Consider the following 13,399-nt stretch of genomic DNA (forward strand, 5'->3'; position numbering starts at 1 on the left):
CTGTCCATGATCTTAGTCGGTAGGCACGGACTGTAACTTCGTACCGCTGGTGGTAATTTAGGTAAGTTCCAGCTGCTAAATTACAATTGCAGTGGAAATTCCAACAGGTATGTGGATGAGGGCAGTCAATAGTGGACCATCTTTCTCCCCTTTCAACTGGTCGGTTCGCTCGAACTGGTTTAGACTGTCTGTCCAATGACGTCGTCGTGAGGCATCCAGTACGACCTCCACCATACACACTAAACCCACTCTACTTTTAAGAGGGCGATCCTCCCATTGCTGGACTGTCGTTGGAGAGGTACCACTTACTGCTCAATGAGCGTATGGTAAGATTCGAATGTTACTTTTGTTCTCTTTCTCATCTCAATTACCTTCCACCATAAGACAGCTAAGTCCCGAGTACTCAACAATCTTCTTGTTGTGTGGTTATCCTCCCTGAGTCAAGGTACTCCCCCCCCCTTTAGGGTAGAAATTGACCAGTGCCCACCAGTGGCAAGGGCGTAAAAGCGTATCGGACCAAACCAGTCCGGGTGGTGGTAACACCCGCTCCGTCTACCCCGCCCAACCAACGGGCTTTTTGATTGATTGAGGAATGAAGAGGATGGGTGGACTACTCCGGATTTAGTCTAGGTGAGTGCCAGGGACAAATCATTAGAATATGACCTAGACTAGATACTGCCTGAGTTATCGACCGAGTATATAATTATTTGTTGAATGATAGGTAGACGACAGCCATCCCATCCCTCCTCCCCCCCCTCCAGTCATGGAGTAAACCTTCATACCTATTCTTTTAATCGTGCGTATTTGGAAAAAGCCTCTCATGATGATGGAGTCAAAAGGAATCCTCGTCCGTGTCTATGATGAAATACTACTCGATTCATGAAAGTATTAAGATGAGAAAAATTGCCTCATAAAGCAACTGACAAATTATCATTCAATATCTCCACCGTCAGGAAGCTATGGATCGACAGAGTGTATCGCTGGCCGTACCACGGTTATGTAATGGACCCGACCATCCCTAAGTTAGTCGAAGAATGGTGTCGTAATAGTAGGTTCAACTACTAGTAAGAGCTATGTAGTCAGTAGGTTGTCTATGTAACTAAATCTGACTCGCAATCAGGGATGCAAACAGCTGCCCGAACTTTGGCCCCCTTCAGTTCATCATCCATGTTATTGGCCAGAATATCAGGGCATCATCAACTTAACAAGGGAGCTTTGATCCGGTTTACCAGCTAAATTCTGTCCCAAACCCACTTGGAAAGTTGATATGCCATGTGATTGGGGGCCTTTTGGGTGGGAATCGACTTCGAAGCTCAATCATACCTGTGCTTCTTATACTTGACTTGTCTTAAGATCTCAGTACAGAGGAATTAGCTCTACTATGTAGTGCTTGTTCAACCCCAATTACACTAGGACAAGTTTCTTGTTCATTTCATGAATGCATTGTACGGAATACATAGGTAACAAAGCATGAACCCGACTAATATTCCGCGGTACCCAACCCGATATATACTCATCACCCTCGAGGATAATGTGGCCCAACACGTTCTCGATGACCTCGGACCAGATTATATACCTCTTTTGATCAAATTCCATAGGCATTGTACTTATCTTGATCTGATCGTACAACCCTCGGAACCTCATGGTCGACCTAGGTATGTACAACGCAATCATGTGAGATGGACCAAAAAAACAGAAGAGGCTTGACCATGACTACCCTTGATTTTCAAAGCGAGATGATCAGCAAAAAGCAATAGCTGTAATTTGCTATTGCATCGTACAGCAGAAAGGCATGAGATATGAAGAGTTGTGCAGGACGTACACAAAGCCAAAGGGAACAAAGAATATCCTCGGGACCTCGGTCGGCGGCTCCCCGCAAAAAGTACCGTGTGGCTTTCTCCGCAGTAAATCATTCTGCAAGGATTCATATGCTGCTTCCTTACCCGATTGTTATAATAGTGTCATGATGCTTTAAATAAACAACCTTTTCCCAGTTCCCCATTCAAGTCAATCTACAGTATTCCCTACGGACTTTATCTCTCTCTCTCTCTCTCTCTTTTTCTTCCCTCCTTATCAATTAGAGTCTCCGATAACCACCTATCCTCACAATGGGCAAGAAAGCAGCGTCTCCCGCCTATGTCTTAGGTGTGGGTATGACCAAATTTATCAAACCCCGGGGCAAGGTTGACTATCATGAGCTTGGTTTTGAGGCTGGTGTCAAGGCCATGCTGGATGCCCACATCAACTACGACGATGTTGAGCAAGGGGTTGCGTGCTACGTCTATGGTGACAGTACCTGCGGCCAGCGTGTGTTTTATCAGTTCGGTCTGACACAGATTCCCATTTACAATGTTAACAACAACTGCTCAACGGGCTCCACTGGCTTGGCGATGGCCCGTACGATGGTCTCCCACGGTGCCGCCGACTGTGTTCTCGTTGTCGGTTTCGAGAAGATGAGTCCTGGAAGCCTTCAGTCGGTTTACAATGACCGAGAGAACCCCACCGGCTTGTTTGGAATGATGATGGCTGAGACCAGGGGAGTCACGAACGCTCCTGGCGCAGCTCAAATGTTTGGCAATGCTGGTCGGGAGTACATGGAGAAGTACGCTCTCCGCGGCCCATCTATTCGCTTCTACAGACTCTAACTGACATGGTGTATAGGTATGGAGCGAAGAATGAAGACTTTGCCGAGATAGGCCGTATCAACCATGAGCATTCCAAGCGCAACCCGTACTCGCAGTTTCAGACCGAATACACCCTTGAGCAGGTTCTCAAGGCGCCCATGATTCACGAGCCACTCACCAAGCTTCAGTGCTGCCCAACATCGGATGGCGCCGCTGCCGCTGTTATCGTTTCCCAAGAATTCCTAGATGCTCGGCCGCATCTCAAGGACCAGGCAATCCTGATTGCGGGCCAACAGCTGGCCACCGACAACAGCACCCTATACAACCGAAGCTCAATTGACCTGATGGGTTTCGGAATGTCCCGTAATGCTTGCCGAGCGGCTGCTAAGGAAGCCGGCGTGAATGTAAAGGATATCAAGGTGTGCGAGTTGCACGACTGCTTTTCCGCTAATGAGATGATAACGATCGATGCACTGGAGCTGTCCGAGCCCGGTAAGGCGCACGAGATGGTCCGTCGGGGCGACATTACTTATGGGGGGAAGATGGTGATTAATCCATCGGGAGGCCTCATTTCAAAGGGTCATCCGCTGGGAGCGACGGGTCTTGCGCAGTGCGCGGAACTGGTGTGGCACCTGCGTGGTTGGGCAAACAACCGGTTGATTGATGGAACGGATTCCGCCCTGCAACACAACCTGGGTCTGGGAGGCGCAGTCGTCGTGACTGTCTACAAGCGAGCGGATGGAAAAGTTGCGACGCTTGTGCCGTCGGACGCTGTTGGAAAGATCAACGGTCTTGGCTACAACCCGGCTGTTGAAGCCAAGGGCTTCACAGCCGAACAGGCAAAGACGGTTTTGAGTAAGAACCACAGCAGTGAGTGGGCACTATCCGACACCCAGGACAGGGTTCTCGCTCGTTTCTAGATCAAGGTCGGTGTGGAGTGCAAAAGGCGATGATAACCTTGTCACAGCCCTCTATTGCGTTTGCCTTACCATCTTCGTATTTGTAAATTGTTTACTCCGAATACATAGTTAGAATGACGAACTATGTAATTAGTTATTCAAGGAACCGGAATATCGTACAGCCGTATTACTAGTACGACTTAGTTGTTAGCTGTAGATTACATAACCCATCCCACAAGCTCCACTGAATAAATTTCGGCGTTTGTTTGCCGCCGGCTTTTCTCTTTCTTCAACATATTTCAGGTCTCCGACATACCCTTGTTGATGGAGGTTTTGGCCTTCAAAGCTCCCGTTCCGTCTGCAAATTTTAGACTGAGACCGAGAGCAATGAATCTGTGCTCGTTCTAATCCCATCACCTGCCATCCGGTCTAACCGGTTCAACTCCGGGGTTGTTTGGGTTCGCTTTTGAGCATACACCCTTTTGAGGGATTTTGATGAGGACGCATGCCTGTCCTACCGTATCGAGTTCAGCGATCAACCATCGCCGTTTCGAAGGAAGGTTGATTGTCAATCTTTTTCATTATAGTCCAGGAGAGAAGATGGTCTTTCCCTTGCTCAACTGAAACTGCTCACAGACTAACAAACAGGTTAATATAATCGTAAACCCGCAAAGACTTTTTTTTTTATAAAAAAAAAAAAAAAAAAAGTCAAGGCATATTCGAAGTCTCGTCCGTCACTGCTCTATGATATTCGAGGTCAAAACCGTGCCGAAAACGACTCGTGGACATTGTCCACTTCTAAACCCTCCCTCGTGTTGCGTCCACCTTTTGTTTCAAATGGGGTGTTACGTGTCAAAGTAGGGAGATACATTCCGACTTGTGTCGCTATAATTTTCCGGAATGTGCGTTGCGTAGTCAAGATTTTCAAGGCATGTCCTAGTCTGTCGCCTTGAAAATTTGTGGTGTGGTTTGCAAAGCCAAGGCGGCGGGAAGGGCTTCCACAGTCACCTGCGGCAGGCTTCGACATAGACGGTAGAGCTTAATCGGATGATCCCAAGGAGTATGTCGATCAGACCAGTTATGTTGCCCAGCCAAGGGTGAGCGTGAGCTGCAATATCTGGAAAGATCTTCTCATCCCAGGATTGGGAATGTAGTAGTCTGACAACCCTGATTGTCGTACACCTTCCAATGAAATGAAGGAATAACTACAGGAGTCCATGCCGTTGATTTGCCATACCGTTTGCTCCCTTACTCCCTTGCTTTGCCATCGTATGGTGCTTGAATATTGTCGGGAGAAGGAAAGACCATACGCAAACCCTGGGAAATGCCCCGTTGCCTCCCTTGGGTATGTATGTATGTCCTTGTGTGTTTTCCGTCTTGATAGCCTGTCTTCCCTATAAATGATGGGTTCGCTTTCCACAGAGTGAAAGTCTTTCGTTCCAGAGCACGTTCCCTCTAAAAGTTGTATACAAATATTTCGGCTATCTCCATAGGCCTGTCCACTCCTTTCAATTGATATTTTTTTTTCTCGTTGCAATCCCAGTTCAACATGGCTCGTACCACACTCTCTTTCTATGCCGTTTGCTTCATCTTAGCCCTCACGGGCTCTGCTTTGCCGGCCAGGCGCGCCGACGCTTCCTCGTCTGCCAGTGCGGTTGCCCCCAGCGGCACGGCGAATTTTGTCTACGATGCGGTGAAGGTGAGATATACGCTGAATACGCCTGAGGGGCCGGTGATTGATAGGACCCAGTCTGTCACCCACATGGCGCAGGACATGAACAAAGAATTCAGTGACGATGATGAGACGCCGAAGCCGACGCCCATCGATACCCACCCTGTTCCTCCCAAGCCTTCCAGCAGTGAGACAGCAACCAAGTCCCTAAAGGACGACTACGAAGAGCAAACCGCACAGAAAGTGCATGATCTCGAGGAGCCTTCGTCCTCACCAAAACCGAAAGCCAACGCTCAGACAGAGCCTCCAACGGAAGAGCGTCCAACGGAAGAGCGAAAGGAAAGCGAGCCTGCTCCCACTCCTACTCCCACGAAGCAGCAGCCCGCCAGCAGCTCCTCTGCAGCTCCAGCCGCTTCTAGCTCTGTTCATAAAGACGATGCTATCACTAAGCTTCCCGTCGTCGGCCCTATCCTGGGCAAAGTGCTGTAAATGTTGGACTGGGAGGTACTGTATTGAGTCCAGGGTTGTTGGGGCAAGTTAGGCGTCATGTTTTTGAAAACCTCATCCATACATCTTAATCAAATCATTGGCTATCGTTTTCTATTAGACTACTTGGAATTCGCTTGGTGTGTGAACGCTCCTTGAGACACCGCGTGAAGAAAAGCTGAACAATCTAATATGTACTCAGTCCCTATTGGAAAACCTGATTAATGTAGCAATATATTTGATTAACTTAATAACCCGTTTGATCAACGTGTAGGTGCATTCCTTGCCTGTAAGAGGTTGTTGGATTTCTGCTATAACACCCAGCTCACGGGCGAAAGATCAAGCATGAAGGTTGAGATCATGGTTCTGAAGACTGTATAGGGCTGGCCTCCAGCATAAGCAAGGATTATCGTACATAGTTGCTGCCAATAGCTGCTTGAACCAAGCAGGCCACGCATATGTGACCCTAGCATACACGTATAGTCCATCACTTACACATCCGGGAATCCTCCAATAATGAAAAATCGGCCTCTGGTAGGGCGAGTCATGTCCCCTAACCCGGTGACGCACCCAGAAGTATGACCAATTGAGTTTCGCAGACCGCGGCATCTGGAATAGTCGCCCGCGGGGGCAACAGATGGGTGCAGTGGCGTTCGATATCACCTCTTGTATTGATAATGGGATAGTACGTTGCCCATCACTTGCAGCTAGAAATGGGTCATGAACTCTTATTTTGGTTTGCTCTCTGTTGCCCTTCGTAAAGACCAGTGTAATATCCCGCAAAGTACCAGGACATCATAAGATTCTTCAGTCCTTCATCTTGAACTAAAACATACAAAAAAAAGTCAGCTTATATAACGGCATATGGATGCAGGACCCTCTCACCTTGCGATAACACTGTCTGAGGCATGGCGGCTGCCATAGGACTGGGCCCAGCCGTGTGATTCGTTCCTTGAACAGGAACGTCTGGGCTGGCTGTGCTCTATAGTAAAGATTAGTTGTCTTGTCATAAATTAAGTGTAGCTACGGCCACATACTTGCGGGACATCTGCCCGTGGAATGTTCTGAGCCTCTAAGGATGCCGCTACTGAATCGATTGCCGGCTCGTCAACATCAGCCTCCATATGGTCATCTTCGTCGACCACTCCTTGACAATCATCTTGGACCACCTGTCCATTTTCTGCCTCTTGAGCATCCCTCAATACATCTTCGACATTTTCCCCTTTAGCGTGGATGCTGTGGTAGAGCTATTCGGTGGTCTGTTAGAGGTGCATATCACGTGCGCCGGGGTTTCAGAGGAAGCAAAAGGTACCTTGTATTCTTCTACTGCTTCGTCCCAACTCTGTACGAGCGCAGAGTCGTCCCAGATTTCTTCCTGTGTCAGTGCTTTGGTCGCATTCTTGTTCTTCCCCATGGCATCCGCTTTGCTTTAAAACAAAAAGGGGAAATAAGGGCAGTTTTATTACGGCGAATTGCTGTGGTTGCAGTGAAAGGCGAGGGAGGTTTACTTAGTAAATCGATAACACTAAGACTGAGACGGAAGCTCACCGCTTGGCGTCCCGTCGGAGGAAAGAAAAAATACGTGCAAAAAAAAAAAGTTTCCGCACCCTCTTACTATCAACAGGTTTGGATTGTAGCGCTCAACCACAGCCTACAATTTATTATTATATGCCATAATGGCCCCGGATAAGAAGGATAAGAAGCGCAAGGGTATGTTGTTCTTCTATTTCGCTCAGATTTTCCGGATCGGTTGCCGTGCCACTTGCTAACAATGTCACAGCTGCCGCCGCTACTGCCGCCGCCGACTCTCCCGCAAAGAAGACCAAGAAGGTCGAGGCCAAGCCCACCGAATCCACAAATGCAAGCCCCAAGCCTATTCTGAAGAAGAACAAAGGAAGTGGTGCAGAGAAGCCAGCCGCAAAGTTGAAGGTCAATGGAGAGCCGACAAGGCAGGCCAAGCCTCGCAAGCGCGCTGCCGATTTCCTCAGCGACAACGACGATAGCGAATCGGAGGATGTCCCTGAGACTAAGGCCGAGCCAGAGAAGAAGTTGAGCAACAAGAAGACCAAGAAGGCGGATGGTACAGCAGCCCCCGCTCCCAAGGCAAAGACTACCAAAGCCAAGAAACCAGAGCCTGTCGCAGAAGAGTCTGACGATGAGGAGATGGAAGATGAAGAGTCTGCCGCATCTGGCGCTAGCGCAAGTGAAGATGAGGAAGAAGATGACCGGACCGCCGCGCTCATTAAGGGCTTCGAGAGCAGCGGGGATGAGGACGAGTCCGGCGATGAAGGATTTAACCCCGACCAACCGGTTCCTAAGATTCCTGATTCTAAGAAGGCCAAGAGAAAGATCTTGAAGAAACAGAAGGAAAACAAACAAGAGGCAGAGGAGCCAGGTACTGTATACGTTGGGTGAGTATTCCAGCCCTTCCTCGTTTATTAGAGAATTGGGTCTAATCAGCCATTTTACAGGCGTATTCCTCACGGTTTCTACGAACATCAGATGAAGGCTTACTTCTCGCAATTCGGCGAAATCTCTCGTCTGCGTCTTTCTCGGAATCGCATTACCGGTCGCTCGAAGCACTACGCTTTCATTGAGTTTACCTCCACCTCCGTGGCGAAGATTGTTGCGGCGACCATGGATAACTATCTGATGTATGGTCATATCCTGAAGTGCAAATACGTACCCCAGGAACAATTGCACTCAGAGCTCTGGAAGGGCGCCAACAGACGGTTTAAGCGGACCCCCTGGAACCGAATTGAGAAGAAGCGACTGGACAAGGCCAAGACCAGAGAGCAGTGGTCGGAGCGCATCGATCGCGAACAGAAGAGACGACTCGCGAAAGCTGAGAAACTCAAGGCTCTCGGCTACGAGCTCGAATTACCCCAATTGAAGAGTGTCGACGAGGTCCCCATTCAGCAGGAAGAGAATAAGACGATTGAGGCTTCGGAGACAGTAATCGAAGAACCTGCCAAGGCTATTGAAGCGCCAAAGGAGGAGGAGAAGAAGGTTGCTGATGATACCCAAAAGAAAGCTAAGAAGGACAAGAAGGCCGCACAATCAACTGAACAGGAGACACCAAAGAAGCAATCCAAGAAGGAGACTCCTGCAGCAACTGCTTCGCCTGCCACCAAGGCTGGAGCAAAGGCTAAGAAGGCGAAAAAGACCAAGACCAAGGCGTAAATCCCAAATTAACAATCTCTGTAACTTTCATAGCATAAATTATGTTTTCTCCATTGCCATGGGACAAAAAGCGGCTACTTGTTTTATATTTTTTTACTCTAATATTAAGTCACATTAGTTAGGATTTCCAATTCCTGAAAGAAAAATGGTGATATCTTCCAGCAATGCGTCCTGTTGCCGACACATACAATTTCCGGCACAATGTAGAGGACATCATTGGCTCTCCAGGATGTAAAATCACGTGATTACACTAGCCCACAGAAGGCTTAGTGGAACCACTTTGATCAGCCGAAAGACTAGAAAAAAAGCCCCAGCGGAACTTTTCGCTCTCGAATTCTTTCTCTCTCCAACTTCTCGCTCAAAGGATCGCATTCAAAGCTCACACACAGAATATTCTTAGCGGGATATTCTCCTCTCCTCAAGAGAGGCAATGGCTTTGGGAGAAAGTCCCCGGACATCCTGACCTTCATATCGGTCAGGCATTGCGGAAACGCGCCGCCATAGAAGCAATTCGATAGCGGCTGACTGCCCTATTCCCTCCCGGTATCCTGTTTGTATCCGACGCCTTCCATGGTGGAAACAATGGTGGTATAGCTGGGTGCCGGAGAGGGGTTTATCTGGGTTGCCATTCGTCGTGTTTGGATAGTCATGCGATTGCCTGGTTCCCTTGCAGGGACTGGGTAACTCAATGGGGCTCATTCTTGAGGCGAGGAGTTCACTTCTTTTTTATCTTCCAGAGTCTGTAGCTTATGGTAAAGCGGTGCACCGTGTTGGCTTCACATGGAGCCGAGCACAGAAGCCCTGTCGCAGGGGCCGGACTCCCTTGTTTACATCTCGTCTTGCTGTTTACTTCACTGTTCGCATGATGATATACCAATCATAGAGTCAAGCCCTGAAATCCCTACTACGGTAAGGGGTTGTTGACGATAAACGATTGTTTTCATATCTGAAGAACATCATTCTTGTACACACTATTAGATATCTTTTTATTTTAACAGAATAAACTCTCGGTTTATTTTACATTCCCATGCAACCCATAATATGTAACATGGCAACCGTCAATCATTGCGTCTTTTCAGCCGTAGCAACCGGAGTAGGTCGTCCATTCTGCAAAAACATTGATGTGACCATCTCCGCCGTAACCGTAACCGCCGTCGCGCACACGCTGTTCCAAACATGAACGCTCACCGACCCCATAGGAGCTCGGGGGAATGACAGAATCCATTGCACGTAGTAGGGGATCCACGCTTCCGGGAGCGCAAAAACAGGCGTCTTCGAGTACCAGAATTGAAGGAAGATTTTCAAACCGTTCGTGCTAAGCCACCGGGCGATCTTGACGCTCCAGTCGAAGGTGCTCTTCTGTGCCGAAAGCATTTTGTCTGTAGGTGTGGTATATTTAGTTAGCCTCAGTATTAATTATGGAGGTATGGCTCAAAGAGAATGTAGACAAGAGGGCGGTAGGTACATCACATACTCAGCTGTTCGTACTCATCCATAGTTTTGTCATGTCTACGCCTAAGTTTAGCCCACTTTGCGAATTCATCCTGAGAGCTGGTGTTGTTCATGTCTCGTTTCAGCTCGAGGGCTTCGCGCTTCAGCCGGCTCTGTTCCCGCGCATTCTTCGAAGTTGATGTGGGCAATTTCAGGTAGAGGAGCCATAGCTAGAGGTGAAAAGCCTTGTCAGTCAATGAACAACTGATCAAGGGAGCAGTTGAAGTGGCTTGAACCGTGTGACTGGGTGTAGCTTGATCAGGAAACATTAGGACGTACCAGGCTATCAATCGTGCTTGCGCCGGCAGTATTCACCACATAGATGGTGACATGGAGGAAAAGGATCGTCCAGATCAGGGATAACATCGTGAAGCGTGTAATTTAGGCCTTGGTAGAAAAGTACGATTGGCAGAAGAAACTGACTGCACAGCTACTTTTTTGGATTTGTGGGACACCACAGCATCCACCTGGCTGAAGAGATAATTAGACCTGCCCCGTGCGATCTCAAAATGACGAAAACCACAATTGGCAGAAGAAACTGACTGCACAGCTACTTTTTTGGATTTGTGGGACACCACAGCATCCACCTGGCTGAAGAGATAATTAGACCTGCCCCGTGCGATCTCAAAATGACGAAAACCCCAATTGGCAGGTTGAGGTCAGGGGAACAAGTTGAAGAAGAGTGAAAATGAGAAGCTGGACACACAGTCGGAAATGTTGTGGAACAATGGACTCTCGTAACTTGGATGACGTTGTCATGTTGGCCTCTCTCGTTTCTGCCCCATATATCCGTCGGCGGCGTTTCTGCCCGCCTTTCAACACAGCATCTGATTGTACCCGCCTGAAACTACCACACACAAGGCCATTGTCAACGCCATGGTAAATGACGGTTGACTTGTTAAATGATGGGATATATTGAAACTCCCCAATGTCCACCTCAGACAATGCGTTCCAAGAACTTGCCCGGATCTTTGCGACCAGAAACAACCGCGTTCTTGAGATCGAGATTCTCCCTCCAGCGCTTGGTCCCCTCCTTCAAGACGAATGCTCCGTAGGTATCACAAAGAAATACCTAGTTCAGTCGTTTGTGACTGCTAGACGTATATTCTTTGAGAAATCAAGGTCCCAATTCGAATGCGGAACCCCACGCACAATAACCCAGAATGAGAATGAGCGCGTAACTCACGGCTCTTCGGACGCGATCCTCGAGGACCTTTTAGTCTCAACAGAAATAATCCTGTTATTCGACTGCGAGCATCTTACAGCATGCAACTGGAGACGCGGGCGCCTGGATGCCCTCAAGGGACACCATGATTTTTCCTCCCACGATCCGGGGCCACTTATCCAAGCGCTAGAAGCTGAGCTTACTCTGATGACAACTTATCTTTGCTCGCCCTTACACCGGCATACAAAATCTCCGACGTTATGGCAACATCGATTATGGGTACTAAGTCGGTTACTCGAAATACGCGAGGCGAGAGCGAGACGACTACACTTCGTCAACCCGTCCGAGGAAACAAACCAACACCAAGAGAGTAGTGTCGACTTGCTAAAATCTGAGCTAGCCATCGTTCATCGGGCCGGAGAACTACACCCACGAAACTATTATGCTTTTAACTATATGAGACAAGTGCACAACATCCTTTCCGATGCTACAGAAGGTTCCCGAGAAGGCCCCTCTTCCTTAGCTGAATCGACTATTGATTCGATGTTGCACTGGTGTTTGGGCCATCCGTCGGATATATCCGGGTGGATGTTTATGCTCTATCTTCTGAAAGCTGTTCCGAAAGGTAACCTTCATGTCAGTACTGTTAACAAGGTGGTCCGCTACGCTTTAGATGTCGGGTGGGAAGGCGAGAGCCTCTGGACCTTTGTGGACCAGTCTGTTAAGTCGCTTGGTCTGGAGGAGACGGTCTACAATGCTCTGCAGAGGATTCCGGGGACCTCTTTTACTACTATTTCCACGGTTCAAGATGAATCGATGAGGAATACAACTCTGCCAGTGCGACCGTGGAAATATTGGCTGACCATGGCGAGGAAATACTGGGGTGGCTACAATTAAGTTGTCAAAGAAGCAATATAGGTTTCAGAAAAACACACGCTACTCATGTTCGAGCCACGGACACCATCAAATGGCGAAACCCTTAAGTCTTTTAAGCAACAGGTATGATTAATATAATCTCTCGTGCCTTCGTGATACATCGCTCTGTGTACGAAGAATAGAAACTCCTCAGCGTTCGAATAACGCCTCGCTAGATATAATGCTATAATAATATGCGCCAATAGCCCCAACTTCCCTGTATAGAATCCAGTGTATAGTATAAGATAGCCCGCATAGATCCATCATTCCCGTCACATCTCTCAGCATATGGCATGTCTCCAAACACATGCGCTCCGACAGACATGGTTATGATCCAAAAAAAAAAAAAAGCGGACGTTGCTCGAAGGATATGCCACAGGAGGACGTTCATTGAAGTGAAAGGGGGGGTGGGAGGTATATGCGATGGATTCAAGCCAATGCTGGTCATTTCTTTTTATCGGATCCGGCTTTCGATGCGTCGGCTAGTTTCAAGTACCGGGAGTTAGCAAGTGATAGACAAAGTGCATGATACTGTCGGCGGATTGTGTGATACTGGGGAGCAAATTGGAAGATACTCACCATTTGCTTGCTTCCTTCGCATGATCTCAGCATCTGACTCCTTTTTCTGCTGGTATTGCGTCCCAGACAAAGAGTTGGCTGTTTTCTAGACGGGGCGAAATATGGCGTTAGTGAAAACCTGACAGTGGGGATAGATACACTATTGGGGGAGAAGTCATGTATAAAAAGTGTCGTTTACCTTTTTCTGTGCTTTTTTCTGGCTCTTGATGCGATCTTGGTCTCTCTGGTTTCCGCGGGTCATCTTGATTGACGTTGAACTTTTTCTTCTTGGCTCCTTCCCTTTTGTTTATGACTATATAATTATTTTCTTAAATTTTGTTTAATTTATTCCTTGTCTGCGGCGGCGGCTGGTGGGATGGGGTGAAATGGGGGGAAAAAGGGGGGG

The 13,399-nt window shown here is 48.2% G+C and overlaps 8 protein-coding genes across 8 annotated transcripts; 4 read left to right on the top strand and 4 right to left on the bottom strand.

Annotated features, from left to right (window-relative positions):
• Nucleotides 1-1,989: 1,989 nt before the first annotated feature.
• BDV38DRAFT_248843 (putative sterol carrier protein) lies at nucleotides 1,990-3,732 on the top strand. Its single transcript, XM_032054755.1, has 2 exons — nucleotides 1,990-2,602; nucleotides 2,662-3,732. Exons 1-2 carry the CDS (start codon nucleotides 2,109-2,111, stop codon nucleotides 3,542-3,544), a joined length of 1,377 nt encoding a protein of 458 aa, XP_031913010.1. The 5' UTR covers nucleotides 1,990-2,108; the 3' UTR covers nucleotides 3,545-3,732.
• Nucleotides 3,733-4,811: 1,079 nt separating this feature from the next.
• On the top strand, nucleotides 4,812-5,856 carry BDV38DRAFT_106999 (uncharacterized protein). Its single transcript, XM_032050910.1, has 2 exons — nucleotides 4,812-5,222; nucleotides 5,274-5,856. The coding sequence occupies exons 1-2, from the start codon at nucleotides 5,073-5,075 to the stop codon at nucleotides 5,682-5,684; spliced, it is 561 nt and encodes a 186-aa protein (XP_031913011.1). The 5' UTR covers nucleotides 4,812-5,072; the 3' UTR covers nucleotides 5,685-5,856.
• Nucleotides 5,857-5,929: 73 nt separating this feature from the next.
• Nucleotides 5,930-7,278, bottom strand: BDV38DRAFT_248849 (uncharacterized protein). Its single transcript, XM_032054756.1, has 4 exons — nucleotides 6,994-7,278; nucleotides 6,719-6,928; nucleotides 6,567-6,663; nucleotides 5,930-6,506 (listed from the first exon to the last, which is right to left on the bottom strand). The coding sequence occupies exons 1-4, from the start codon at nucleotides 7,093-7,095 to the stop codon at nucleotides 6,400-6,402; spliced, it is 516 nt and encodes a 171-aa protein (XP_031913012.1). The 5' UTR covers nucleotides 7,096-7,278; the 3' UTR covers nucleotides 5,930-6,399.
• A 27-nt stretch (nucleotides 7,279-7,305) lies between these two features.
• BDV38DRAFT_248850 (RNA-binding protein) lies at nucleotides 7,306-8,953 on the top strand. The gene is made up of 3 exons (XM_032054757.1): nucleotides 7,306-7,391; nucleotides 7,462-8,092; nucleotides 8,153-8,953. The coding sequence occupies exons 1-3, from the start codon at nucleotides 7,358-7,360 to the stop codon at nucleotides 8,862-8,864; spliced, it is 1,377 nt and encodes a 458-aa protein (XP_031913013.1). The 5' UTR covers nucleotides 7,306-7,357; the 3' UTR covers nucleotides 8,865-8,953.
• Nucleotides 8,954-9,200: 247 nt separating this feature from the next.
• Nucleotides 9,201-9,842, bottom strand: BDV38DRAFT_248851 (uncharacterized protein). Its single transcript, XM_032054758.1, has one exon. The coding sequence runs from the start codon at nucleotides 9,561-9,563 to the stop codon at nucleotides 9,261-9,263; it is 303 nt and encodes a 100-aa protein (XP_031913014.1). The 5' UTR covers nucleotides 9,564-9,842; the 3' UTR covers nucleotides 9,201-9,260.
• Nucleotides 9,745-10,813, bottom strand: BDV38DRAFT_107025 (guided entry of tail-anchored proteins factor 1). Its single transcript, XM_032050911.1, has 3 exons — nucleotides 10,635-10,813; nucleotides 10,339-10,525; nucleotides 9,745-10,243 (listed from the first exon to the last, which is right to left on the bottom strand). Exons 1-3 carry the CDS (start codon nucleotides 10,719-10,721, stop codon nucleotides 9,927-9,929), a joined length of 591 nt encoding a protein of 196 aa, XP_031913015.1. The 5' UTR covers nucleotides 10,722-10,813; the 3' UTR covers nucleotides 9,745-9,926.
• A 371-nt stretch (nucleotides 10,814-11,184) lies between these two features.
• On the top strand, nucleotides 11,185-12,527 carry BDV38DRAFT_248857 (uncharacterized protein). Its single transcript, XM_032054759.1, has one exon. The coding sequence runs from the start codon at nucleotides 11,284-11,286 to the stop codon at nucleotides 12,415-12,417; it is 1,134 nt and encodes a 377-aa protein (XP_031913016.1). The 5' UTR covers nucleotides 11,185-11,283; the 3' UTR covers nucleotides 12,418-12,527.
• Nucleotides 12,528-12,747: 220 nt separating this feature from the next.
• Nucleotides 12,748-13,393, bottom strand: BDV38DRAFT_248859 (4F5 domain protein). The gene is made up of 3 exons (XM_032054760.1): nucleotides 13,193-13,393; nucleotides 13,015-13,099; nucleotides 12,748-12,917 (listed from the first exon to the last, which is right to left on the bottom strand). The coding sequence occupies exons 1-3, from the start codon at nucleotides 13,253-13,255 to the stop codon at nucleotides 12,880-12,882; spliced, it is 186 nt and encodes a 61-aa protein (XP_031913017.1). The 5' UTR covers nucleotides 13,256-13,393; the 3' UTR covers nucleotides 12,748-12,879.
• Between the last annotated feature and the right edge of the window lie 6 nt (nucleotides 13,394-13,399).

Source organism: Aspergillus pseudotamarii, assembly GCF_009193445.1.
Source record: "Aspergillus pseudotamarii strain CBS 117625 unplaced genomic scaffold BDV38scaffold_31, whole genome shotgun sequence".
In the NCBI taxonomy this organism is placed as follows: Eukaryota; Fungi; Ascomycota; class Eurotiomycetes; order Eurotiales; family Aspergillaceae; genus Aspergillus; species Aspergillus pseudotamarii.

Bases quoted from the DNA above. Each gene is read 5' to 3' on its own strand.
- BDV38DRAFT_107025 (XM_032050911.1), bottom strand. From the start codon at position 10,721: ATGTTATCCCTGATCTGGACGATCCTTTTCCTCCATGTCACCATCTAT. The intron at 10,526-10,634 runs GTACGTCCTAAT...TTTCACCTCTAG, and splicing joins CAAGCACGATTGATAGCCTG to CTATGGCTCCTCTACCTGAA. The intron at 10,244-10,338 runs GTATGTGATGTA...CCACACCTACAG, and splicing joins GGATGAGTACGAACAGCTGA to ACAAAATGCTTTCGGCACAG.
- BDV38DRAFT_248849 (XM_032054756.1), bottom strand. From the start codon at position 7,095: ATGGGGAAGAACAAGAATGCGACCAAAGCACTGACACAGGAAGAAATC. The intron at 6,929-6,993 runs GTACCTTTTGCT...ACCACCGAATAG, and splicing joins AAGCAGTAGAAGAATACAAG to CTCTACCACAGCATCCACGC. The intron at 6,507-6,566 runs GTGAGAGGGTCC...TGTATGTTTTAG, and splicing joins TCAGACAGTGTTATCGCAAG to TTCAAGATGAAGGACTGAAG.
- BDV38DRAFT_248843 (XM_032054755.1), top strand. From the start codon at position 2,109: ATGGGCAAGAAAGCAGCGTCTCCCGCCTATGTCTTAGGTGTGGGTATG. The intron at 2,603-2,661 runs GTACGCTCTCCG...CATGGTGTATAG, and splicing joins GGTCGGGAGTACATGGAGAA to GTATGGAGCGAAGAATGAAG.
- BDV38DRAFT_248859 (XM_032054760.1), bottom strand. From the start codon at position 13,255: ATGACCCGCGGAAACCAGAGAGACCAAGATCGCATCAAGAGCCAGAAA. The intron at 13,100-13,192 runs GTAAACGACACT...CGCCCCGTCTAG, and splicing joins AGAAAAAAGCACAGAAAAAG to AAAACAGCCAACTCTTTGTC. The intron at 12,918-13,014 runs GTGAGTATCTTC...ACTTGAAACTAG, and splicing joins GCGAAGGAAGCAAGCAAATG to CCGACGCATCGAAAGCCGGA.
- BDV38DRAFT_248851 (XM_032054758.1), bottom strand. From the start codon at position 9,563: ATGAGCCCCATTGAGTTACCCAGTCCCTGCAAGGGAACCAGGCAATCG.
- BDV38DRAFT_248857 (XM_032054759.1), top strand. From the start codon at position 11,284: ATGTCCACCTCAGACAATGCGTTCCAAGAACTTGCCCGGATCTTTGCG.
- BDV38DRAFT_248850 (XM_032054757.1), top strand. From the start codon at position 7,358: ATGGCCCCGGATAAGAAGGATAAGAAGCGCAAGG. The intron at 7,392-7,461 runs GTATGTTGTTCT...ACAATGTCACAG, and splicing joins GAAGGATAAGAAGCGCAAGG to CTGCCGCCGCTACTGCCGCC. The intron at 8,093-8,152 runs GTGAGTATTCCA...GCCATTTTACAG, and splicing joins CCAGGTACTGTATACGTTGG to GCGTATTCCTCACGGTTTCT.
- BDV38DRAFT_106999 (XM_032050910.1), top strand. From the start codon at position 5,073: ATGGCTCGTACCACACTCTCTTTCTATGCCGTTTGCTTCATCTTAGCC. The intron at 5,223-5,273 runs GTGAGATATACG...GATAGGACCCAG, and splicing joins TTGTCTACGATGCGGTGAAG to TCTGTCACCCACATGGCGCA.